A 27,651-nucleotide genomic window follows, 5' to 3' on the forward strand; every position below is an offset into this window, starting at 1 on the left:
GAGCTGCTGGTTTCAGCTGTTTGCTTTAGGCCTCGCTGGCCTTCAGCCACTTCCCCCATCTCCTTGCAGAGAAACGAGCCAGCCCTGTGCTCTATTTAGCACCGTACATTTACTGGAATATTATTTCAGGGCAATTTTCAGGTTTCTCTAAATATACTATTGAATTCCTTCCCGCTGCCTTGGGAAGAGGCCCGGAGGCCTGTTATTGCTGTTGAACCCTAGCGAGTGAATGGCTTTAGGTTTAGGCAGTGTCCCCAAGCTCCAGCTTGGCAAGCGGCACTGAAACTATAAATATCCCACTTCCCCTCTGCAAGGAGGCTCTCCAAAACCACCAGCTCCACCACGGTCCCTGGGGGTGCACGCTACAACGCGTCCAAGGAGCCTCGCAGCCGGCATCAGCTTCTAGCAGGGCACCGGATGCGGGAGGTTTGTGGAAGGAGAGACCCAGAAAAGGTTACAGCTAGCCCTGCATGGAGCAGCCGGCAGAAAACCAACCTGGGAACAGTCACTGCAGTGTTCTTCAGGGAAAGAAAAAGCGAAGAAGTGGCTTCATGATGATATTAAGGTAACGATGTAGGCTGGCAGGTAAATGACTTTTATATCGTTAATAACTGGCTGCCGGACACTGCCACATCCTGCATTTTTATTTCCTTGATGGACAGGAACTACCACTTCCCAGCAGAAAGGAGGATCAGTGCTTTCTCCCAGCACTGAGTGAGGGAGAAACCCTCTTTGAGACTTTTCCATGCATTAAAAAAGAAGGAAAAATGACAAATCGTTACAAGCCGGAATGAAAAAAAATAAATAAACAGTGGTTTGCGGTCAAAGAGACAAAATGTAGGCACACCTCCCTCCTTGAGCCCCGGTATGGCAGTGCTGGAAACCAAACTTTTTCCTAGCACATCTGGGAATTGTACATCACCCTTTTTTCCATTCCCTGCTAGCCTCTGACAACAGGAGATGCTCCCAGGGTATGAGGCAGGACAGAGACTGCCACAGAGATCACTCAGTGGAAGGGTTATAGTTGTATCTTCTCACCATTTTAATTTTATTCGGCTATTTTTCATTTCAACCTATACTTCAGATTTATTTTTCAGTGCTCTTATCCTGTTGCATTCATTTACACATAGGAAAGAAAGTACTGGCTGCAAGGTCTCTAGGACAAATGGGAAAAACTGAGAAAGGAAGGTGAGATGAGACCTCAGTTGGCCATTGAGTCATCCTCTCGACAAGGCAGCTCAGTACTACCCTAGTCTACCTAATGGGTCCCAGAAGACCCCAAAGATGGAGATTTTATGCTTTTTTAGCTAGCTTTATCCTTTAAATCTTTAAAAGCTTTCCCTCATGGTTAAACACAAATCTTTCTTGCTGTAACTTAAGCTCACCACTTCTTGTCATCTCAGGAGTCGTCAGAGAGATGTGTTCATTACCCTCATGTTCGCAGAAACTGGGTATTTCAAGACAGTTACCATGTCTCCCCTCGATTTTCCCCAAGGCAAATAAGCCCAGCTATTTGCCATGTTTTCTACACCTGCTGCTATCCTTTGGTTCCTTCCAACTGAGCCACGTCTTTCTGGCAGTGAGGTACCCAAAACACCAGAGTCCCTCAGTCAAGGCTTCACAGGGCACACAAATTGCTCCTGGCTAATCTACAACACTCCTGTCTATACATATTAATATCATGCTTGCTATCCCCCCCTCAGTGAGAAACATTTGCTGATTTGTCAGCATTTTGCTTGCTCTTGGCACAAGGCAAGCAACTACATGAGTTGCAAACCTGGCAAGAACCAAACCATTGATCTCTTTTGGCAAATTTCAGCTAAATTCCACTAAAAAATTCCACAGCAGCTGCCTACACTACTGAAACCCACTTACCTCCAAGCCTGTAAGAGAAACAGGCTTTAAATAAAATCATACAAGCCACAACTCTTCAAACTAGATTTCAGAAAAATAAACTCTGCGTGGGTCAAGGTTAAATACTCGTAGATCCCCACTGGTGCTTGCTGTACTAAGAGCAGGACCACTTGCAGATCAAAGGCTGATGTGCTCTACAACAAAGCAGTCTCAGCAGTAAATTCATGAGAATACAGCAGTGCAAAAATAAAGTGCTCTCTCTGATATTTGGAACACTAGGATTGCTACTATTGATTTTGGGAACTGCATCATGTTTGTTTCTAATGACTCTAAAGTTTAGCCAATGACCACGCTGCCTTAATTCAACCTCTCAAGGCATTCCAGCTTGAATTTACGTAGGGTGAAAAGCCTATATGGCAGGGTCTGATTGGGGTAGATACCCAGGTGATACAAGTCAGTGTAGCTTAAGTAAGACCTAGATTTTAATAATAGCTGAGGATTAAACCACAATCTAAGAAACACACAAGTCATTATATGCCAACCTGCCCACCGTTCCCGGTTATTAATAATCTATCAGACATTACAGACACCAGATGTGCTCTCCCAGACTGACAACCTATTAATATTGTCAGTGCAACACCGGGAAGTGGTTTGAACCGGTGTAATGGTGAGGCTCGATCTCTGCCTCCCTCCAGTCCCATCAGACAACTTTTCCAGTTCCTTCCCACCCCCCTTACCTTTTGAGATAGTTTCTCCCGTAGAGGATCTGCTGCAGCAAGGTGACCACGGCAAAGGCGCAGATGAATATGAAGAACAAAGTTCTGTTTCCCAGCAAATCCCTGCTTGACGAAGGGTCAGTGTATCCCATCCTTCTGAAAGGCCACTGAAGCTCCGCTGGGAAAAATTCAGTTCATTGTCCCCTTCACGCCCTTTTTGCTGGGAAGCCGAGGGGAACGTTTGCTGGCTTTTCTCTGAGCAATCCAAGGACAACGTATCCCATTGTTCGGCCCTGCTGCCCCTTCCTTGCCCCTTTTGGATGTGAGCTCCAGGATTGTGCGCAACGGCTCGCTTCCACGGTAAAGTTTCCAGGAGATTCAGACGTGGGGAACATCTAAAATCACCTCTCAGAGCTCTTCCAGCGCAGGCAGGCTGTGCTGTGCGAAAGGCATTCTGCTCCCTCTAAGCCTCTCTCGAAAACCCGCTGCTAGCAATTATCTACTTCAATCCCATTTTCATATTCCAGATGGGGGAAGCTGCAAATAAACCAGAAAACTGCAGCCAATGGCAAACACAGGGCGCCGGCAACCCGCGTTGGAAACACATAGTCGTCAGCTCCTCTTTGCTTCTGCTCAGCGATTCCAACGAAATGTGCCTGCGAGGAGACGTGACTGGGGTGTGCTATTATTGAACAAGCATGTAATGATCGTGAGGATTTCATTCAATCTCCTGCAAAAAAAACAACAGCAGCAATCTGGTCAGGCTAGCAGGAAAGCTGCATTTTGAGAAGCAGCATGCTGTCCGAACCCTGCCTTCGGTACCGGAGCATTTGCATGCAGAATGCGATGCCTTTGGTTGGACACTGCTCGCTCTCTGGGCTCCTATTTTTCCCCTGGTTATTCCTCCAGAGTAAGCGTAAGCAAGGTCACTGTGCATCTCTTCAAGGACAGAGCTCTCAGCTCCTGCATGCTGATTTATTGGAGGCTCTGAGTAGCCTCACAGCCGCAGAGAGGGAGACTGCCTCTCGGTGCAGGCTCTGAGAGCCATTCATTTAAAGAGACAAATATTCTGATTGTTCCTCCACCGGGAACCGTTCTCTTTTGAAAGGACAAAGCAACAAGACCTTGTCCACGACCATCACAGCTCCTCTAAAATCTCCCCTTTGTCAGGAGGGGCTCAATCCTGCTCCCAGGGAAATCAAGGGCAGTTTTCTTGCCAGCCTTAGTGAGAGCAAAATCTGTCCCCAGCCTTCAGCTTCTTAAAGTAAGTTACAATGCAAGCTTTAACCATGAATGAGATGTCAGGGCTAGGAGCTTGTTTTGCCCCAGTAACAGATGGAGATAAGGATTCTGACAACAAAACATGGAAAAAAAATCCCTTGTCTAAGGCAACAGGAAGATCTTTACTGGAGTAAATTTTCCAACAGCTAAATCAGCGTATGCAAAATGTTCTGGTGCACCAGCTGCCCAGCTGTGCGAGCAGCAAGCAGGGACTCTTTCCGGACTTTGTCTCAGCTGCACTTGGTGCTGCACAGGACAAAGGACCAAAGGTAACTTTGTGCAACCTGGTCAGCCCAGTTCCTGAAGCCAGGAATAGTCCTCAGCATGAACTAAGGCAGTACAAGAGCATTTAATAGGACCTGGTCACGCTGACCTTCTGCAGGCAGGAACCCCCAGGGGAGCTCGAGCCCTTCGGACTCCCTTGACTTTGTGGAGAAGGTGCAGGGATCCCGCCTCCCATACCCCCTTCGGTCCCTTCCAAAGCTCCCACACCTGCATTGTGAGCCCTGCTAGAGGCTTCCGCTACCACCTGTGCATATAACAACCGTGGTCAGCCTGGGTCGGGTCAAGGATTATCCAGCCCAGCGCCCTGTCCCTGCCAGTGGCCAGGGATGGATGCAGAGGGAAAAGCAGAAGAAGGAGGCAAGGACAGTGCAATACTTTCCTTGGAAACACTCTCCCAGCATTGCTTGGTTTGGGGTCAGAAGAAAAACAATATTCTGGATAGAAAAATAACTGACGTGGATGCACAGGCCTCCACTGTACTGGGAATAACACATTGTACTGGGAATAACCCGCATACTGGGGGACTGCAAACTAAATAGTAGCAGCAGTTTGATTCCCTCTCATCAAACTCACCAGCTGCAGGGCCAAATACGTTGCTTAAACAATCGGTTTGTGTAACCCCATATAACACTACAACCTTTCTGTATAGGAACCATACCCCTTACATCACATACCCTCTTTCTCCACCGTAACAAAAAGCAGTGTGGCTATCAGAAGTCCCAGGCTAGGACCCCAACAGATACTATACAGGCAGATTTGCTTGAGGAAGCTGAGAAATGAGGCCAGGAAGGACACGTGCAGGAAAAGGTACTTAATGTTTTGTTTTGTTGGATTTTCACTGATAGCTTTGAAAATCCTTGCTGAGAAATGTGTCTCAGTTGCTCCAGGAGTTAAGATAACAACAATGTATCTCTGAGCAGAATTTGGCTACTTCTGCCCTTCTGTGGGTGCAATGCCGGTTTTGCAGATTTTAATAATCATCTAGGTTTTGGTGAAAAACTCTATTCCCCTCCATTCAAAGTGATTTGCTCTTGAGATAGTGCACCAAGCTGGGTCTGGCAGCTATTGCTCATCCTGGACTAAAAATCAGCTTGAACTGCAGTGAACTGCCTCAAATCACCATATACTGTCAGTCACTCTTTGGTTTGCTGAGTCTTCTCATCCTTCCCTGCTGTATCAGAGCTGGCCAGAAGACATGATATGATATATAGATGCTTATGTGCAGGACAGCTGCATCCCTAAGGCAATAAGCAAAGCATAAAGATATATAAACGGAGAGGTCTTCCTGTGCCAAATCTTGCACAGGTACCACTCCTGATGTCACATGTAGAAGAAATCTGTCTGCAGCCTTCAACCCAGTACTACAATTACATCGCGGAACTGAAAGCAGAGCAGTTCTGTGCAAGCAGAAAGAAATAAGATGTCCATTGACAGATTTTCAAAGGACACTCAAGGTTGCCTGCGCTATTTGTTGGGAGTGAAACCAGCCACACGGTGTGTGCAGAAGGGCTGAATGAGTAGTGGTGCCAGCACCTGCTCCCAGGGGCCTTTTGAGAGTTTGACTTGTCAGCTAAGGGCCTCCTCACAAGCATCAGGCCTTTGCAGCAAGTCAAAGAGAAAAAAAAAAAAATTAATGCTTTTATACTCTGCACTTAAGCAAGCAATGGGCAGGAAAAGAGCCCCTCCAGAACGTGAGAGGGGCCTGGGGAAATGGATTTCATAGTAAGTCATGTTGCAAACACGGATTTGCTGGGCACAACTGGGCATCAGGTGCTGCTTGCAGCCCCATCTGCTAGTCACACAGGCACGGCCTCTGCCACATGCCATGTAACTGCAGTGACACTATAGGTAACATATAGGGGGGCCACACCACACCATGCTGTACTCAGCATCATGCCAGAGCCAGTAATTAACACCACGCAGTAAATCAGATCTCTTCCATCACCAGGGAATGGGGTATCACTTAGCAAGTATCAGCTACTCAAAAATACCTCTCATGAGATGATGACAGAGACGTAAGCTGCATGATAGGGACAAGCTCAAGAAGGGTATTCCTATATAATTTGTTGAACTATGGACTTCAGAGGCTAAAAACGAAAGTGGCAAAATGGAACTGCTTGTAGCCCCATCTCTGTGTATTAAGCTGCTGGAAGACATCTGTCTTAAACACTGCCGGCCTTTGTTTGTTGTATGTGAGCTGCCTGCTAAATACCATCAGAGATAATCCATCACAAGAAACTCCTCCAGCCTGAGCAGCGAGACCCTGAGCCCTGTAACACAAATATGAACATGCTCCAGACAGTGATACCTTCCACTGGGAGCTCATTGTTTGCTCTGTCCACATGAAGCAGAAATGATTTTTTTTTTTAAGAACTTAAAATTGAATAGCAAAGACAAAGAAATCCTGGCTAACCATTGAGCTCCACACAAGGAAAGCTACAGCAGCAAGAGGTAGGCATCAGGCTCTACTTCTCCCACGCAGGTGACAAACACTTCTCTGCTGAAAGGACAACATGCAGTCCTTATTTCTGAACTGCAGTTTATTTTGTAATGCAAATGAAACAGAGAAATTCGCCACTGATAGGCAGGTCTGACTGGGAATTTCCATAAGTATCTTTCACTGAACCTGTCATTTCAATCAGAGTTTGACTGATTATGCACTCTCGTTTCAGCAGAAAGCAAGGGCATTTGGTGTCTTGGATAGCAGGATCTGTCTTGTTGGTTGTTTAAATCATGGTACACATAACTGAGTATATTAAACTCACAGGATCATACAAGCTCAGAGTAAAGCAAAACATGCTTCACATTCTCCTTCAGGAATTTTTCTCTTCCTGCCTGCTCAGCCACTCTCCACTCTTCTTCATGACTGTTAATAAAGATTAAAGAACTTCACACAGCAGAGTATTAGGAGCTTCATAAGGCTCTATTAGAACACTGTTTACATCTCATCTACTATCTTCTTTTTTCTCTAAATAAAAAAAAATAAATCTAGTCTACTTACAGTTTCTATAATGCTTGTGTCAGCTGCTAGATCCCTGATCTTGCAAAGCACTGCCACATAGGTATATGCCTGGAAGGTTTTGCTGAACATGAAACTCATAAACATATGCTTATCAATATTAATTCTTTTGCAGATATCAAACATGAATTCATTAGCATAATCTAGTGCTTAACACAATGTTTAGTCCCCATTACTACCATTAATCGGTATGTCTAAACTGGGATATTAAAGGAAGCTGAAAGGATACAGCTAAGTTGTAAATGTTTATTTCCTCCAGAGCTAGGCAAAGGCACAAGGGGATGACAAGGGCCATGCTGGCACCAGAGCTACCTGTGGAGCTGCCTGGATTGGAGAACACGTCCTGAGGATAATGTATGGTCTGTACACTGGATATCCATTACATCATCATACAATTTCCCTCTAACTATGGCTCTCATGGGTACGGGCGGAGAAATTACCTCCATGAACAAAATAACTCTTTTTTTATACTGCTGACAATATCTTGGTTGGAAAAGGAATGAGGTCTTCTCGCTAGTAGGAAGCTCTAACACCACAGCTATTGTTCTGCACATTCACTATTAACAGTTGCTTATATAGCAGGGATTGCTAAAAAGTGTGTCAAAGTGCAAAATTAAGCAGAGCTCAATGCTAGGCGAAGCCTTGCTCTCCCAGTGGCGTTTCCAGATTTCTAGAAAATATAGGCAGTGTCACTTGAGTTTTATGATCCTGCAAATGCTCACAAGAACCTTGCAAATCACTCAGAATGATGGAAGCTCAGTTTCACGGTAGGGAAAAAAGAAACAGAATCAAATTGCTTTTACGGGAATCATCTGTTAAAAGCATCAGCTCAATTTCGGGGCACCACATGGGAGCCCTGGATTTAGCATCAAACCAACAGGACTGAGGCGTTGCCAGAACCATACAGGGGCTGGGGGGTTTCTATGGGTGACACTTACTCTACCCCAAGCAAGTCATAACTCCCTCTTAGTTCATAAAAAACAAGCATAAAACTTTCCAGTGAAAGCCTATAAAAGTGCTGGAGTCAGCCGCACTCATATTACAAGTGTAATGGCAGTTGAAAGTTTTGAGATTACTTTTTCCAGAAAATATTCCAGCCGTTAAGCAATGAACAAATGTTTCCTATGGTCAGAATAAGGATCACACATTATCTAATGGTGACAACCCCAATTTATATTTCTTCCACTATTTTAAGAACACAGTTTTACAGCAAAAATAAAAATGTTAATTTCAGACATTAAAAAACCTAAAATGTGGCATATAAAGTTAGATTTAATTCACAGAATTAAATGTGACAGAAAGAATGTCACAGAAACATTGTGGCTCTGATTTTGGCATATGTTTTGTCATCTTAGTATATTGCACTATTCAGAATAGGGGTAAAACCGGAAGAAGTAAAGATTCGTCTGCATACTAAGCCAATTAAGTCCTTCAAAAAGTTTACACTGTACACTTATAACCAAGATGTAGAAGACACCTACTACAGAAATTGATTTAGGCTACGGAAAATTTACCTTCGCCTGTATACCCCAGTTCTGCATTGATTTTTCATTCAATGAAATAAAGTGCATACCTCTTGATTTAACCATCAACTTCAATCCCAAGAACTTCCAAGTGGGCCAGGCATTGACCTTTTATACCAGTCTTCATGATGCCCTTTTACAGCACGGATTACATTACTAACCACACACTGGATGCAACAGCTGTCGTCTTGGATAGTCTACATGATTACCTGAGCTACTAGTCCAGGCAAAGCCAGGATGTTTTCAGACACAGTGTGATTTTTTGAATCAATCTTAAATCTTATGTACTTCAGTCCACGACATAAATTCAAAAAAAAAAAAAAAGTATATATAAATATGTATGTATATATATATGCCTGGCTTCTGTGGTCTTCAAAAATATCCACTCTTCCTGAAATCTACTTTATTTTGCTCTTCTGGCCCTATGGAAGTGCTCATTGGAAAAATGGACAACCAGATGTCAAGAAAGTAATCAAAAAAGTAATCAAGAAAGTAATCAAAAAAGTTCCTGCAGTACTGTCACTAGCCACATCCTTCTGTCCCTTTTGTGACAGCGTGGATCCAGCTTGTTAGCTCTGCACAGCGTCCGGTCTTACGTGCGTGTGGCTACAGGCATGACTATTAATAAAACTGGCAACCCTTCCAAATTCCTTCCTTCGGAGCTGTGATCTGCAATGAATTCCTCTGTCATGCTTAGAGACCACGCCTGGAGCAGGACTGTGCTAGGTGCTGTGGCTGGGCGTTAGCGGAGTCAGTCCTTGCCATGAGGGTTTATAATTTCTGCAGGCAAGAAAGCGAGGTGAGGGAGGGACTTGTGAGCTCCTTTGGGCAGAGAGCAGGAACTGAGGTTTGGAAGCAGAGGCTGATAGCACTGCAGGTCCAGACCCCAGACCAAAGAGGTTGGATCTTGGCTGCAGTGAACGGTCCAGAGCTACAACTCAGATCAGGACTTGCAGGGAGATGGGACTAGGGGTTATCCTTGCCTGGACGCAGCACGGACCCCAGGGAATCCGCAGCCACACCTGAGCCCCATTACACTGAAGCGAGTCCAAAACCATCCCCAGGCTGAAGGTAGTGATCCACACCTTCCTTCCCCGTTTGCACACCCAGACGCGCCCTGAGCCCAGCTGATACACTGCTGTAATTATCACTAGCTATGGCTAATTGATGTCTGACCAGGCGTGCATCCCCCACAACACGCTGCCCAGAAGAAACCCCGTAACTGACCCCATTAACACGTGCTCTATTCCTCCTGCTTCCAGTGCTTCCTCCCCAGCTCTGACAGTCAGTACAGACCCCTTTCCACGGGCCAGAAAGTTGTGCACATTTATCAGCAGCCTTTGCTGGTGGTGCTGACCTTTTCCTAGACAGCCTGCAACAGCTTATTAATTTAAATAACCAAGACGACAGCAACTCGGTTGTGTTTTTTCTTTAAAAACCTTAAAGAGAGAAGACAGAGTGGTAGTTTATCCACAATCCACTATTATCCCCAATGCAAGGAGTTATGACAGCATCTGGCCGATGGGATCCAGTGCCCTACAAGTAGGCGTTAAAGAAATGCCTCTGACAGGGAGAGACACCCCAGGAAAGTTCTCCCCTGAAAAGAAGGAAGCACAGCATGGCATTTAGCCAGAAAAGGGGTGTTTTTGCTGAACATTGCCATCATCTTTATTTAAACTTCACTTTCAATCAGCTTTTTTGTTTTCTTCCAGGTGTATCCAGCAACTCCTCTGGAGCTAAGAGGTTTGTAGGTGTTTTTTTTTTTTTTTTTTTTCCTGCAGCGTGGGCAGGAAGGTATGTGGGAACTGTAATCCAGTCACTTCAAATCACATGAATCTGAAGCTTGAAAGGAAAAATTATAATAAATGGTACAGATTGTCAGGCTCGGTGCAATTCTCAATCAATTAAAGCTTATTTTAGCATCAGGGCAGTTTAGTTTTGAGAAGTTCCCCTGGCACTTTGATACTTTCATGTTACTGCGTAGCTAAAAAGGTCTTGCTGGGAACAAATTACTCTCGGTGCGTATTTTCTGAGCTGCGTTTTTCGTTTCTGTTAAATGACAATAAATAAGATCCGCATGAGCAAACAGCAGCAACAAAATAGCTAGCGGCAGTGAGTGACTAAGGCTTTGGGCCTGGGTAAAGAATGAAGATAAAGCTTGGATTCAAGCACGGCAAAACATGTTTGTTTGGGCTGAGTCTATAAGCGTATTCTTCAGTGCATCTAAATTAAAATTATGATTCGGTATGTTGTGATATTAAACAGATAAAAGTCACTGGTGAAGGTATTCTGCATCAGGTAGATGCCTTTTTTTTTTTCTTTTTAATAATTTTAGGCATTATATCTGTATTTTGGATCTTTGTTTTGTGATGCTATATTGATTCCCATTTCACAGATGTGGATGACACAGGAACAACCAAATCAGTATTTCTCTTTTGCAGATCTGTGCAGCACGTAAGAAGATGAACCAGAATGCCAGATTTATGTGGAAAGGACCACAGGTTCAGAAGGAGACTAATTTATGAGGAAAGACCTTCCCTGATGAGATAATAAAAATCGAAACTACCGTTTGTGGGTCCCCACAGTTATGAGAGTAGCTGGCAAACAAGGACAATGCTATGAGTTCACTTCTATTGAAACCACAAAATATCTGCTTTCAAAAATGGAAAATAGTCATGTGAAACCTTACCCACCTTTTTTTTTTTTTTTTTTTTTTTGCTGTGGCAAAGACAAAGAGGTTATGAAGCATATATGCTATACAGCTGCATGCTGTCATTATAAACTGACTGAACTTATGCTCTGAGGTTCAACAATGAAATTTACAGAAAGGTGGAAAGACTATATGACTATTATCCCTCACCCCTTTTTAATTTACCACTTTCTAGTTTCCTGCTGTCTGTGAGTTCCTGTTTGTTGCTTTCCATCCTTCAGGCCTGGAGCCATCCCTCCCATACTCTGCACTGACGGGTGTTTCTCCATTCCCTTTTCCCAGCTGGAAAAATGCACCATACCAAATACAAACCAACAGAGGACTAAGGCCTTGCAGAGCAGCAGGGAATTACGGCGCAGCCTTCAACATCTAACAGCTCGCGTTCAGGTGCTTTCCCCTTGCCTCATATAGGTTTGTCTTGGAAATGAAGGAAGCTGCAGTTCAGATCTCTACACACAGCAGCTCTCTCCGTTCAGGAAAGGAAGGATGTATCTCCTTCCACAGTACTGCTCCTTCCAGTTGATGAAGCAGATGAACTTACTGGAACTGCAGAAATCAGTGCTTTCACAACAAACACTGTGCTGGAGCACACGAGCTTAGTTTAGATGGTCACCAACTTGCCAAGGATACATACCTCGCTCTGGGCCACACACCCAGTAAATCCCTGCCAGCTCTGACTGGCCCTGCGGAGAACAGAGCTTGACTCTGAATGCTAAATACGTGCTTAAATTCACCAGCTGCTGCCTGGAACCAGGACATCACCCTTCCCTAACACACGCAGGAAAGTCATTAACTTCATTTCAAGTGTGTAGCCCTTCCTTGCCATCCCCACTCTCCCATCACAGCACGTCTGTGCTCTGGAACTTGCATATTCCTCTTAAATTATCTTCCCAGCTTCTTGTGAAAAGTTACACACTCCAGTTCAACCAGACCCATCCACGCTGACTTCAAACATCAGCTCCAAGTGTTTCATACCCCATTCGTTTTAATAAGTTATTAATATTAAAAGACGCAATTAAAAATCATCAACGATTCCCTAGCATGCTATTTTTGCAGAACTACCCAGTTTTTTCTTGATGTAAACCCCTACATTTCGTCCCAGCAGGCGACAAGCCAAGCCATCCTTATCCTCGTCCCAGGGGGGACAACAGCCCTAGCTATCGCTTGTTAATGAGGAGGAGGTTTGTGCTCATCTCCGTGTTCCACCAGGCTTCCTTCATGACTTCAGGCAGAGTTGTGCTGCAGTGTTGAGATCTCCAAGCTGGCCTGGGAAGGCAAAGCAGCACTTCTGTGAAAGCATGGCTGCTTTCAGCACTCGAATGGTGATCCCTGCGTGGCACGGTGGGGTCATCTAGCACCTTTTCCCCTCACCTTACTCTCCATATGCCATGCAGATGAGCGTCTTTGCCCTTCTCAGCATCTCTTCCCGCATTTGTGAGCCGGCAATCGCAGCATTTCTTGGCCTTGCAGGGTTATTGCAGGAGTAACAAGGACACATGCATGATGCTTTCCACTTCAGGCATAAGGCAAAAATACCTTCCTGCCTTTTAACACATGGCTTCGTCACTGAGGACTGCAAGAGCAGGATCCACCTGGCTGGGCACTGGATTCTGTTCCCTAGGTGCTGCCCTACTGAACTGCTTTACGTACCCCGAAATTTCCTGGTTACGACAGAGAAGCATCACATGGGGTCCCTGCTATAGTAGCAACCATGATATGCAGGTATTAATAGCACTAGACACAGATGCACTGTGTTCCCACTGTACATTTATGTGCCTACAGCCTAGCTAAACCCCCTTAGATGGGATTTAGTCGATACACTCCATGGAGTCTAGCAGGTCCTTTCATCCTACAGTAAATTCCTAAGCTATGTCAAATGAACCACATCCTAAATATACCCTTCTCTGTCCTCACTATAAGGGGAGCTTGGGCTGGCCAACTCGGTCACAGGCATCTGCATGGGTACCTGGGTGGATGCCTACAAGTTGGTGAGAGGGCCAAGCACGAAAACAAACTGCAGTTAAAGCTAAATAAATAAGATTAGGAAGCGAGCTATGCATATTTCCCACTTAATATTTAAACCCCTGAAAGTGCCTACATTAATTCCAGTAAAAGTGTCACAGAAGCTGACGTTTGCAACAGAATTTCACCAAGATTTCAAGTAAACGTTCCGGTCTTTTTTCTCTCTCATAGCTCCTGAAGGTGATCATCAGCAAATTAATAAAACATACTTTCATGTGAATGAAACAACACATGCCAGCTTTGCTGCTGGCGTTCTGTCCACATGACTAGTGCTCCCCTTTGCTAACCCTCCTCTCGCAGACAAAAGGAAACCGAGGCAAATCTGGGAGCTGTGATATTCCCTCCCCTCCTGTAACATCCAAAAAAGGTCTGGGGTGAGGAGAGGAGGGGAATTGCATTACCAGATAGCACAGTAATGGAAAGAAAATCAGATGCTTTAAAATAGCATTTGTCCTAGAACTGAACGAATTTAAAAAAGCAACAAAAATGAAAAAACATGAAACTATTCAAAGGAAACGCCCAGTTATACAGCACGCAGTCTCTGCCACAACACAAGGTGTTTACTGAGATTCAGAAACTCCTTGGAGGGCCTGTGCAAAGGCCAGGAACATCGTACAGCTCCACAGATCGCACACTAACACCCTAGAATCCCTGTCCGAGCCACCCCAAAACTGCCTCAGGTGGGCTATTCTGTCATCACCTGCTAGGAGGATGGGAGATAAAACACCTCGCACGACCTGAGGCATGGATTATTCAACGCCCCCCTTATGTTCGTGCCCTTTGGTAAGACGCCGGACCTCCAGGCTCCCCCACAGGGATGGCAGGGAACAGCGGAAGGAACATAAAATGAAAAAATATCCCTGTTTGCATAATTTGACCCTGGGATGGAATCTGAGAGCGAAATCAGTGATTGTTAAGAGAACCTGCCCTGGTTTTAGGTTATATTTCAGTCTCTGGCCGCAAACTGAATACCAGCCTGCTATGAGAATAACAAACGCAGCTCTCTGGGGCTACAGCTCCTGGTACACTGCTTTATTTGCTACGAGCGCTTCAGGGACAGGAATTAAAATGCCTACAAAAGAAATCTTCGCTTGCCGCACCATCTGAAGGTTAGCAGAAAAACCCTTGAACAACAAGCAGCTAATGACTGGGTAAATGCCAGATCTCACTGAGTTGTGCCAGAGACGTATTTGGCCTGGTATCTTCCACTCGTACAACCCCCATAAAGTTGAATCATCAAGCAAATTCTGCATTACTGCTTCCTCAGAACCAGTACGTGCTGAAATGAATGGGGGCAATCTTGATTTTCAAGGGAGGAAGCAGAATCTGAATCACAGTATTATTAATTCAGACTCACTTTTTTGTTGCTGTTGTTTGCACAGTGACATTTTAACCTGCAAAGTAGCTTCAAACTGCTCCTGTTACCACCGGTACTAGAGATCTTTAAAGCAGAAACCTACCGAGCACTTGCAAGCTCTTCTGAAGCCCTAGAGACAGCTCAGAGCAGTGCTGGGAAGCATCCAGTATCAGATTGGACTGATATGTAGAATAGTTATTTCAAGCTTCCCCCCCCCCCCCCAATTTGTGATCAAGCTGGATAAAAAAGGCATTAACTAATTATTTTAATTGCACTTTTTTGTACCATTTCCTACGGGACCAGGACTGCAGCTGCCTCAGCCTGATCCCATCTGGCTGGGGGATGGGAAGCTGTTATAAAATGTGTTTTCCCCAGAGTAAAACTTACTGCTGCAGCTGTCTCTCCAGAGGTGGGGGAGCTATGGGAAACAGGTTTATTGCACATAAATGCCCCCTGGTTTGAAACCATCTAATGGACTTCAGCAGGACAACTTCAGTCAGCTCCACAGCAGAAAAATCAGCCCAGCACTGCCCCCCCCCCCTTTTTTTTTTCCGGGAGGGAACACACACAATGATTACTTTCAAAACAAATACCTTTGTAGGGCTGATGTCTCAGAAAGGTATTCATGGCTCTCCAACAATAATTTTACTAGTTTCTGTAGGCAAAACGTTCCAACTTTTTGGAGCAGTTGCGATCTTGCAGGCAATGAATCATCTGCAGCAAGATTAAAATCAATTATGGGAAAATATGCTGTTAGGAATGGAGTGGAGGAAAACACCTGATTAATCAAGTGGAATTGGCAGCAAGCACAGAAGAGAGATTTTGTTCCTTAGGAGACATTTTTTAATGCAGAGATCGAGTTTTTCCTCGGCTCCAGGGAGGGCTGTCATGTTTTCCCTACTCCCATCCCCATTGCAGACCTTCTCCAAGGCTCTGTTGGCACCTCAGACCCCAAGTGTCCTGACTTTGCTCGGGATCCAGCCTTACAGATGCTTGATGACAACAAGTAAGAGGGAAGGTAATTGAGATCTTCATTAGTCCTACCCAGACTGTCGCTGCTAAAAATCTGCATTTCACCCCGAAAATGCCACTTGTGTGAATGCTGAGCTACACTGGCACTGAGCTGGGTATTGCAGCACTCCTAGAGCCGTCCAGACCCTGACTGCAGAGCATCCACGATAACCTCCTGAAGGTGCTACTGGGAAACTCTTCGGGGATGTGCTGGGGGGTGAAATATTCTCCCTTACACTTCAAAACTGAGAGCCAAAAGCAGATATCATTCCTTTCTCCACGCCTGACGTTAGGGAGTTAACTTTTTCCCCAGTGTTATTTTAGCATAGTTTCTGAATATATAACAGATGTGCCCAGAGCCCAGCAAAGAAGCTTTGGGAAATGTTTCTGTTTTTTCGCTAAACAAATTGTGACAAGTCGAACATCCAAAGTACAACAGCTCCCTTCCCCTCTCTGACCTCTGCCTTGCAGCCCGGGGAGGCTGTCAAAGGCCTTTTCTCCTCCCCTCACATCTTCTGCAGCTGCAGCCTGGTCCGTGCACTGCGTTACTGTTCATGTACTACCCCGGGCAACACAGCATCCCCTGACTGTGGAAGAGACCAAATTATATCATCTTTGGTACAGAAAGGGGTTTGGCCTTCTTTTAACTCTCCTACATCTGCACAGCCGCTTAATGAAAGTACAACATCTGGTCTAACAGGTCCTAATTGAGAAAATATCACCTTTTCATACGTTTCCAGCAAACTGTTCCAGATTAGATTATTTTATGGAAGTGTTCATGGTGTGCCAGGACAGAACGGTTTTAATGTCTGAAGATAACATGAAGCTGGAGTATTACAAGCACTTCAACCTGGTCAAAGCAGCTACTACCAAGAGAAAAAGCAAACCTGCCCTGCTCCCAGCTACCTGTCGGTGCTGTGGCACTGCTCCTTCCCTTTGAGGGCATCAGTATTTGCACAGATGCGTGGTGAGAATCAGAGAGGTAATCCAGCTTAAAATAAACCCAGCAGAAAAAAAAAAATAATTTAAAAGGTTAGTTTTCACATGGATCAGCTTTCCAGTCCAGATCCTGCACATAAGCAAACGTTTCCTGAAAACAGGAGGGGGGATGCTAGGCAGGAGCAGGGAAGAGGGATAAGGGGGAGTGAGGAGGAGGAACTTGTCCTTTTGGTAGCTGTGCTGGCTTTTGTCAGCTGAAAGCATTTACAAAACGGTGGCCTGAATAAGGGACCTGTGGCGTTCTCAAGCACACCCTGCTGAAATCTCTGGACAATATCGCATCACGCCTCTCTCTGTTTTCACACAGCACAGGCTGATTTTCCAGCAAAACCAGCCTGATCAAGCAGGCAGGAGGATAAAGACGTGCCATGCAGCGGACAGGACAAGCCTGAGAGCCGTGCAGGAGCGCCATCAACCTCCCCTTGTGCCCCTCGACTTCAGCAGACCACAGGTGGGGAGGGACGTGGGTACACAGCATGATGCCATGGCTGAGCCAGGCTTTGCTGCGCGTTGTGTAGCTGCTCACGGGCAATAATGTGCAGAATCACAGCAGCCAGGCTAGAACGCTCCAGGCACCTCCACCAGATTTTGCTGGCCATTAATCCAGCAGAAGGCTGCTAATGGCATCTGATTGCTTGCTTTGTGCTCCTGACATTAAAAGGTCACTCTTAAGGACACAAATTGTTGTATGTTTTACAGTGTGAGGTTCAGGCAAAATAATAATCACCGGTTTCAGAGAGCAGGTTCTCAGAAGGACGATAAACTAACAGGATGTGAATTTTATTTTTTTAAGTCTAGAGCCATGAACTGAAAAGGAATAAACTCTTCAGAAGCAAGGACTCTGCTTATCTGGACACTTCATCAGCTCCTGCCAGCCTCAAGAAAAGAGTTAATCTAATTCAGAATGGATGCTGAGCATCTCCACACAGGTTAGTACGCAAAGGTCTGTAGCTTTCCTGTGCTAAGGACTGCGATAATGAAACCGCGCTGCTCAGCATGCGTACCACTGCCTGCCCTCCTGTCTGTCCCCAGGAGGGCTTAAACTAGAAGCCCAGGTTGATCCCTGCTGCCCTGCGTATGGAAAACTCAGGGAGAAGGTGAGAGAAATTGGAGGATAACCTGGAAGTCAGAAGGGCCTGCTAATAGGAGCAAACCAGCCGGACTGTAAAATTCTACATCTGATGGAATGGCTCCAGCACAGGGCTAGGTTAGGAACAATGACTCAGCTCTGCCCAGATCTCTTGAAAATGCATTGAAAACGCATTTTAAAACACTTAAAAATTAATTTTCTTATTACAGACTAGCGAATGTCCAGAGGGAAAACTAAAGAGCTTGCAGCAAGTGAATCTCACTTTATAAGTCAAACACAATTTTTCATGTGGCCTGCAGGCAGGGGAAGATCCAAATCATGTACTGAGTTCTACCTTCACAAATACAGAGAAAAGCCGTGTACTTGGGAGCAAAATTTGATTCCACCCCCCCCCCCCCAAAAAAATAGTGAACTGGACACTTCAATCCACACTGTAAGCATTCCCGATTAACCACAGCTGATGGTTTTAGGATAGTAGCTCTGAGGATTAAAGTATTATGCAGACTGAAAACACCACGTGTCACATCCCTAATATTACTCTGCTTTGTATCATTTAATACTCTGCATACCCTTCGGATCACTTCTTAGGTCATTCACTAGTGGTAACCTCCACCTCAGATCCAGTTAATGGTTAGGGTCACCCAGTCACTCTCAGAGGCTTTTGTAAGAGATGCTGCCTCCAACTCTGCTTTAACATATCTTCCCATTTCTTCTCTTCAAATGCTACCCTAATGGTTTCCCTGGAGCAAATGAACATCCCACACACAGGATAAGGATAACTACAAGCCCTATTTTTAATTTATACGGATAATTCTTAACACAGAATAGTAACACAACGTCTGTTCACTCAAATATCTTAAATGGAAATAATAAACCAGATTATCAGATAGCCTTCCAACAAAAAATTGCATAAAATGAAGTTTGCTCCTAAAGTTCATGATCCGAATGTCCTTGTCTTACACGTCCAGCTTCCAGAGTACAGGCACTGCTCTGCCAGTGGGACTTTGCTCTGTTTACTGCAGTTAACAGAAACTAAAATTTCTGGGTGTTACATCATACAAAGAGAAGAAAAAGCACATTATATTAAAGTTGGAATATAGGAAGTCCAATTAATGCTAATTTTTGATAGCATTAATTACATATACACCTAATTAAACATATATATTGTGCTGTTTTTGAATTTAAAAAAAAAATAAATCTAGCTTTCCTTCTGGAGGAAATGTGCACAGACTCTTGATATAGGCCAGCTCAGAACATGTGTGTGGTCCATAAAATGCAAAATTCATTTGAGTAAGTGTTAGCTCTCTCAACAAAAGGCCTCTAGAAAAGCTGTTCACCCAGAGTCCTGCTATGGCCAGCAGATGAAAAGAGGCGTCTCCAAAAATTCCATTGCTTTTTAAGGTGGGTAGGCAAATTAGCCAGTGTGTGTGCTTCTCTCTCCCACTGACTACAGAAAGTGTGTAAATGACTAGTTTAGACTAGAGATAAAAGCGTGGTTAACAACTGAAAATAAGAGAGATTATTCCCAGTTTTAGAATTGAGTTCAAAGCTCGCCACAAATGATGCATAAAGGCCTATGGGCACTCCTGAGCCATGGCTCATTGGCTTACTGAGAGGTGAATAGGGCCCGATTCACTTCCTCTGACACCTCTATATCTACTTTCATTTCTGCTCACTACCATAGTAAGGCACCGTGAGTTTACACAGTGATGCGGAAGAGCCGGCATAGGGCCCTAGGGAATACATTGTGGTCTCCTACATTGCTACGTGCACCTCAGCCTTCCTCCGTCTTTGCAGCCTGGTGCCTGGGCTGTGCTCGGTCCTCTGGTACCTGAACTCCCATGTCGCTGGCCTGATGCCCACAGCAGAGATTCATCTGTAGAAAGCTCTGTTCCCAAGCCACAGGCAGGTTACAGCATCCAGAAAGAGAAAGACTCCCTCCAGATCCTGTATGGTGGAAGTGGCAGAGGATCTACAATGCTGAACACAGGTTAAACCCAACGTACAGATGATGGTATCACTCACCCAAACTGCCTTCCTTCCCTCTTGTGTCTGTTTTTGTTTCCTTCCCCTTTCAAAAAGCATTCCAATTACTACTGGTAGGGAGAGAAACCAAGAAGACAGAATCATTTCATCTAAATATCAGCATTTAAAAATTCATCGTCACTCAGCAACGCCAGGGAGAAAGGAGAGGTATCAAGCCGAAGAAGCTTTATGGAATTAGTGGTGAACCCAGAAGGACAACCTATGAGCACCAACACTGGCCAAATACTCTGTAAATACATAATGGGAACTAAGGTCAGGGTGACTCATCTACTCAACTTCAGCTGTGAGATTCCTCAGCTAAACTGGGATTGAAACTGTCATTCATAGAGCCCAAAATTCATACAATCACTGATTCATTTAGGATGGAAGGAAATTCTGGAGGTCCTCTGGTCCAACTCGCCACCCAGAACTAGGCACACTCTGAAATTATATCAGGTTGCTTGGACCTTCTCCAGCAAAATTTTGATTATCTCTAAGAAATGAGACTCCACAATCTTGCCTAGCAGCCTCTTGCAATGTTTGAATGAATGCTCCAAGAAGTTTAATATTTAATAAATATGTATATTTTTTATTTAATAAATATGCTCTGAAACTCTACAGAACTTCCATAACGTGTCTCAGGGCAGATTTTCTTTCCACTCTTCCTAGGCAGTGCTGCCAAAAATTAATCAATGGTGAAAAAAATATAAAAATAATTTGTTAAGTGACCCAGAAAATCCAATGAGTCCCAAGGTCTAGAATGACAATAATTTTGCTTTCACCCTTAACTCAACCCCTTTTTCTTCTTGCATAATGAAAAGCACTGCAGATGGGATTCATTTCCATAATTAATGACACCTCTGAAGATGTCAGTAGGTTAGAAGAAGAGCAGGTAGGAACCATATCAGCTTTGCTGAGCTCAGTGTTTGAAAGAAACAATATTCCTGTTTGTCAGGTGATTTTAATTCCAGAGCATAGGATGCAGTATTTTGGGGAGCTCATCCTAGAGAAGAGAAACTTCTGGTGAAATAGATCCATTGAGGTGTGATGGGATGGATGTCTGCAATACTTTGAAATAGCTCTTTGAACTTGGTATTTTTATTATTAGCTGTGAAACTGGCAAGCATATCCACATCCATTTCATCTGCAGGCATGGGAAGTTGCCCATGCTAAAAAAAAAAATCATTGGCTCTAGTCTTATTTCAGAAAATTAGATATCCATTGAACTCAAGGTACTTTATATGTGTGTGGATGTCTTTATGTCAGTAAGTACAAAAAGTGATATCCACTAAAACTGAATGGTATTTTTTCTTTTCAGAACAGGCTGTTGTGCAGGAGAAGCGTCAGAAACTACGTGACTCAAGCAAGGAAAGAATATTGACAGATGCAAGCCTCTTCTTCCTAGAATACTGAAAAATATGTTTGAGTTGAAATATTTAGAGTAATGAAAATTTAAAATTAACTATAAAGCAAGGTTGAAAAATAATAAATTGCTTTAAAAGAAGGGATAGCAGTTAATAGCTCAGGAACTACGTAACACCGAAAGCATACCAGGAGACCACATGGAACATACAGCCCCTCCAATAAAGACCACCATGTCTTTAAAGAATTTTATGTGTATAATCACTTACAGGATATTCATAAAAGCAACAACAAAACAGAACTGCTAACTGAGCACAGAATTCTGACATTGCCAGTAAAAAAAAAATGGCCCAGCAGCATTTTCTTTCTCAGATCTTGATTCAGGATATATATAACTGAGTTCACAAATCAGGACTGCCGATTTGCCCCATGCTATAGGCCCAAAAAGAGGCATTTTGCTAAATCTACACCCGCAGCTAAGAGTGCAGAAATACTGTATTAGAGGGTAAAGACAGAGGGGTAAGATTTCAATTCAGAGGCTGTACTTCTTTCTTTTCTTGAAAAGGAAAACTAAAAACTCCTCAATTTTGCTAGTGAGACCAAGAGAAACACAGTGAGATTTTTAGTGAGCTCTTTTTCTTGTAGTAATTAAAGTTAGATTACCTCATGGAGACTTTAATGACAGTTATAAACACTAAATTTAAATAGTTTACAACAATCCTTTCCTCATCTTAATATCCAAAGAGTAAGAATTGCACTCTTGAGTGGTTTGAACAGCAAATGCGTCCTTATTCCTTGGGTAATCATTGGCAAGTTGATAAATGAACACCAAGGGTTATACCTGATGACGATAAGCTAATGCAATAAAAAGTCATTTTCTTGGTCTGTGACTCAGAATCCCGTTAGAACAACTCACCTGACCACAACACCCCTGGCACCCTCTTTCTCAGCGATGAACTACTGACTGACTATTCTCTTCTGTCACTTTCAGTGACATAATAAGCTTCCTGCATCCCAAATTTTAAGATGATTTCCAAGTAAAAGCTGGCATGAAAAGGTGCTAGAGGTAAAATTAGCAAGCTGACACTCCCAGAGTTCAGGAGAAAGGGGCTGTTCTGGTTAAATCCTATAGCAATACTGTCTACAGCACCAATGTTGTCCAATTGCTAATGCTCTGGACAGTTAGACTTCAGCTCTAAAAGCTCTCTGGCAACTTTGCTAAAACTTAAGGTTGTTCCTTTATTCATGCATGTTTTCCCAGGTATCGTCCAGAATAAGTCATGCCTATGGGACAACGAATGAAGAGCTGAGCTATTTAATGATGTAGACTGATGGATCCTTTTCCATTTTTCCAAGTCGCCCTCCCCACGTAAATCCTGGATGTCAGAGATTCCTGGCTGTGCCTCCTGCACCACATTCAGTGCCATGGGTGACAGATCGGCAAATGTTACACAGGCTTTTAGTGAATATTCCCTGCATCTGAGGCAATTTAGTATTTGCAAAGTTCTTCTGTGTCCTTCGAGAAAAGATGCTGTATAAATGCCAATGCTAGCTCTTCCCATTTTCTCACTTCCCATGGCAGGAAAATGCTGCTGTTTTTCAATACTTTAGAAATACACACTTGTGCCTGAGGTATGAAGCGGGCTTCTAAAAATAAGTTAATATTACAGTAAGCAGCCAAAAATAACAGCCAAGAACAAAATCACTTTGCAAAAGCAGATGTTTTCCTTGCACACCCTGTAAGAACGTAGTTCTGGAGGGAGCCAACGTCGATGGTCAAATATACCTGTAGTCCTTAAATACCTTAGAGAAAAATACCTGCAGTCTTTCAAAAAGATGATGCATTCGTGTATTCACAAGCTTTAGAAATATTCTTATAATTATTCTAGAAATGCTTTAGGTGCTTCTTTGCATTGATCCAAAAACCAAGCTATTTTGGCCCAGCCCATTACAGAATTTGGATCAACTCTGAGCAAAAAAAAAAAAAAAAAAAAAAAAAAATCAACCTGTTAGGTTCCCCTTAATCTAAAATAATACAACTAATTGCTCCCTCAAATACCTCGGTATGATGTAACTGTGAAAAAGTCTTTTGAGAAGGTGGTTATTAAGTACATAATAAGCATCCTGTCCTTCTGACTAGAGCCAGGGTGCAAAAAAGTGCATAGCACAGGGCTGATGGCTGGCTGGAGAGCCACTTAGTGCTTTAAAGCAAAGCTGCAGCAGGACACGGGTGATGTATCATCCCTCCATAGAGCAATTAATTGTAACTACTGGAGCCTGTGTCTGTTGTTTCTGCACTCCCACAGGAATACCTAAGGATTCTTCTTTGCCCATGAAACAGGGGCAAAAAGAAACAAGCCGTGTTTTCGCTGTTGGAGTTTAGCTGGGAAGTCCTGGTCCGTCATTTTTGGAAGTTCTGGCATCTGCCTTTTTTTCTGCTCTGTGGTGTTAGCACTTTTAAAAACGTTGCATGCAATTAGAGCATGTAATGTCAGAGAGGTGCAATGTAGCTAGCAGCTTCCCCTGGATGTGACAGAAAGATTTGTAATTGTAATATCTCAACAAATTGGTGGCTAGCTGATACTGGATCCTAAATACGAGATTTACGTGGAAACAGGAAATAAGATCTTGAATTTCTTTCTTCAAGGGCACAGCCAGTATTACATTTATCAGGTTACATAGCTAAAACACAATTTCATCTCTCCTCCCATTCCCATCCACAAACTGGACAATTTTTACTGCTCTTTAGTTTAATGGGGTCCCATCTGACCTGCAGCCTCAGCAAGTGTCCTGATCACTCATCCCTAAAACTTCTGCTCGTGCTCAAAGGACTATTCATTTGATTAACTTGGCAGCATCTGCACAATGCTCATATATTATTTAGATAGCATACAGAAAAAAACACCCTGCAACCCCAGAGAAGTCAAGTTGAGGCAAATCATATCTGAGTCAGATTTAATAGGACTTAATTTGACTTCTGATTTGTTTACACTTCATCACACAGTTGGTTTCCATTATGATCCCTCTTTATTTCCTACTGCTATAATTCCACACCATTCTCTTAACATATGAAACTATTATTACGGTTAGTTAATTACTTCAATATTTTTGGCTACTACGTTCAGTGCAGGTGTTAACAGCTCGCCAACACATCTAAAGGAAACACTCTTAAAACACACATGAAGTATCTGATTGCAAGTGATCTTTTGCTTGTAATCACCCCTTCCGTAACATGCATGAGTCTCACAGAGGTGCTAAGCCTGCCTCTAAACTCTTTTCTTGCAAACGTATTTTACTTTATAAAAATATATATTTTTATAAACTTGAAAACTATATTTTTTTTGTGTTTGAAGTTGATTCACTTTTTTTTTTTTAAACAAAGCCTCAAGATTAATACAGATGACCGTGGATCTAGATTTGCTGTAAAGGTTTGCACAAATGTATTAGAAACAAACAGCACACATCAGCTGCAAGAAATCCAGCCAGACCAGGACAGCAGCAGCAACCAGATGTTTTCCAATCAAAGTGCCCCTTATTTCACCATGATTACTTATTTACCTTCTACGCATGCTGTGGCTGCCCTCCTATTATGCCAGACTGCCCCTTTCTCTCTGTTTCTCCTCCTCAGCTACTGACGGGCTCCTGCTCCTTTGGCTCTTTGCATATCTGCCTGTCCCCTGCTCTCACCTCCTCAAAGCACCAAGCCAGATCCAGCCTTCACCTCTGCATCACAAGCAGCTTCCACCAATGCCAGGTTTCAGTTTCCTCCCGATGTCAAATTTCAGCCCAGCCCACGAAACCCACCCCCTGCCTCGGCTCCTGCGTCAGGGGCTGGAAAACCCTCCTGTGCTCACATCTTTGCAAGAAACATTTGCAGGGAAGCAGCAGCACAGGGCTGTCCTGGAGAGCAGCTTCCCCTCTGGTTTTTATAACACAAGGTAGATCTCTGCCGCCCCTCTCTTACTAGCGCTTCCATTTTACTCTGCTTGCCGTTTTTATTCACTCTGAGCACTATAAGCTATTTCTTTTGCAGTTTTTCTTCTGTCTGATGTGACAAAAACAACTGTTTGTGTTGGGGGAAGCCTCTCCCTTGAGTTAAATCCTTGCCTTTGCTGTAAACAGCTCTCTCAGTTGCCCTAGTGACACCAAAATCCCCTGGAGTCAGTAACACATCCCTGAAGAGTAATTCTACCAACAACCTTTATTTTCGAAACTAAAAGAAGCATTTAGTCTGTCTTTGAAGAGGTTTATTTCTCGTAAAACGTGAACAAAATTCTAACTGTTAGTTTCTCAATCAATGCAACTTTTTAATAGATATGAAAGGAAAGAAAAGCGGGGGGGGGATGCTTCTTTCCTGTTTAATTTTAAGTTAAACACTTAATCTCCACGTTGATCCTGCAGTCTCATGAACAACTTGACTCAAACTCTGCCCTGCTTGGGGCCATTCACACAAACACAGTGGTAATGCAAAACAGGTTAAAATGTGCAGAATTAGGACCATTAGATTAACAGTTAATTGAGGCCAGGACTGCCTGTTACTGTTTAACAGACAGCACGAAGCAGCTTTTTGCTCCTGCTGAGAGCCTCCAGGTAGATCTGCAGTAAGGCTGCACAACCAAAACAGACTGTTGATGACATCTGAAGCAAGGTCCCTGCCTTATCAACTCTCCATCACATTTTACACCTCAAATCATCTTTGAAGTTTTAAAGCTGGATAAACATACCAGCCTGGTTAGATACACTCAAAAATAAGACAATGGGTGAGAAGTTGCACTGCAGGTCTTTTCCATTTCTAGCACAACTTTTGACCTTTGTAATTCTGTCATACCTTTTGTATCAGTTTATTTGACATTCCTACTTAGCAAATGCCTTTCCCAAGTTCTGGGCAACTCACTGCTTAGGGTACACCACCACTGAATTTGGACTGTAGTACGGTGAAACGTGTGACCCCACCATACTCCAACTTTTCCATTGGTAGACTGAAACTCCCACACCTGATACATTTGCAGGAATCCCGCAGAAAAAAAAATAAAAAAGGAAATAGGAGGGATAAAAATGATTCTTTGCCACCCTAGTATCTACCTGATGGAGTAGAGTTAGTGGTCATAAGGAGCTCCCAGTAACCCAGGCCCCACAATAAACTCACCTCAAAAATTTCTCATCAAACGGTTGGGTTTTGGTAGAACTGTGAATGTTTGCTACATATGTATTGCCCTTTGCTTTTACTCCTTACTGTGTTCACACTTACCAAAAACACGACTTCATCCTTTAATTCCCACCACCACCACCAGATAACAGTGAGGTAACAGAAGGAATTATAAAATCCTTAAGGTGACATTTCTGATTTTTTCAAAATTTTGTTTCCCCCCCACAGGAACATCAGTAAAATGGAAAGGGTTTTCATCAGATCCAAGCAATCAAGGAGAAAGGATGTGTTCAGACTAAGTATCTCAAGAATGATTATTCACAGACAGATGACCCTCCAAGAAGCAAAGCAAGCTGAAAGACAATGTTGAAAATGCTATAAAAGTGCAGGCACAGGCAACTGAAGAGATCTGCTGTGTATGTGGATGGACGAGATGACATCCCACAGCTTCTAAGGAATACTGTTTTCACCATAACAGTGTTTTCTATTGCTGTTAGAAAACCTTGATGCCTTCTTTTGTTCTGGTTGTGAAGCAGTGCACTGACCACAGGGGAAAACATTAAAATACAGCATACAATAGAATTAAAGACTCAGCAGATGGAAAATGGAAGAGCATGCACTTGCTAGGTAAGCAAGACATCACTGTCATTTTGTTATTAATGTCACAAATGACATTCCTATAAACATGGCCAGCTCTGCTCTGCTCAATATTTGTTAAGTAAGATAAAGTATTTCACCTAGCATAAGGGCACGGCAATTATGATGATGCCCTGTTCATTCAACCAGTATATACAGGTATCAACAACAGCATGCAGATGGGTAGATAAACCCAGAAATGCTCCGAGTGCCACTGCCAGCTCACACCGGGGTGATGGTCCCAGGTCACTGCCTGGAAGGTACAACTCTGATTCCACTTTAACTGAATCTGCAATATTTATTTTGTATCCATTGTGCATGAGTTTGAGTTTGTATTTTCAGCTCCTGGGGGAGAGGGGATTAATAGGAAAGGGAAAGAATGAAACAGAGAGGCACTAGTTTTAGGAACATTGTGAACAACTCCGTATCTCAGCTCTGCTACTTAACAACTGCACTACAACCACACTGCAAAGGTGGCAGGTGACAGCCTCACCCATATATATATCTCCAACTTCCTTTCTGCCATGCTGGCAGAAAAGCACAGATTCAGGTTGCTAACCATTTTGACACCACAATGCAGAAAGCCTGCGGCATAGAAATGCTCTCAGTGGTATA

At 43.6% G+C, this 27,651-nt stretch overlaps 1 protein-coding gene across 7 annotated transcripts in view; it reads right to left on the bottom strand.

The window, feature by feature from the left end:
- Nucleotides 1-27,651, bottom strand: part of ST8SIA5 (ST8 alpha-N-acetyl-neuraminide alpha-2,8-sialyltransferase 5) — a 76,502-nt gene that overhangs the window by 40,949 nt on the left and 7,902 nt on the right. For 5 of the 7 annotated variants that reach the window (XM_013183166.3, XM_013183164.3, XM_013183165.3 and 2 more), the window contains one exon: nt 2,592-3,300. In XM_013183166.3, the coding sequence (XP_013038620.1) occupies nt 2,592-2,722 (131 nt within the window). In that variant the 5' untranslated portion in view covers nt 2,723-3,300. Of the gene's footprint in view, nt 1-2,591; nt 3,301-3,392; nt 3,517-24,812; nt 24,987-27,651 lie in introns of those variants that run through there. The other 2 variants (XM_013183167.3, XM_066989025.1) reach the window with 2 other exon arrangements.

The sequence above is a fragment of the Anser cygnoides genome, chromosome Z, assembly GCF_040182565.1.
Source record: "Anser cygnoides isolate HZ-2024a breed goose chromosome Z, Taihu_goose_T2T_genome, whole genome shotgun sequence".
NCBI lineage: Eukaryota > Metazoa > Chordata > Aves > Anseriformes > Anatidae > Anser > Anser cygnoides.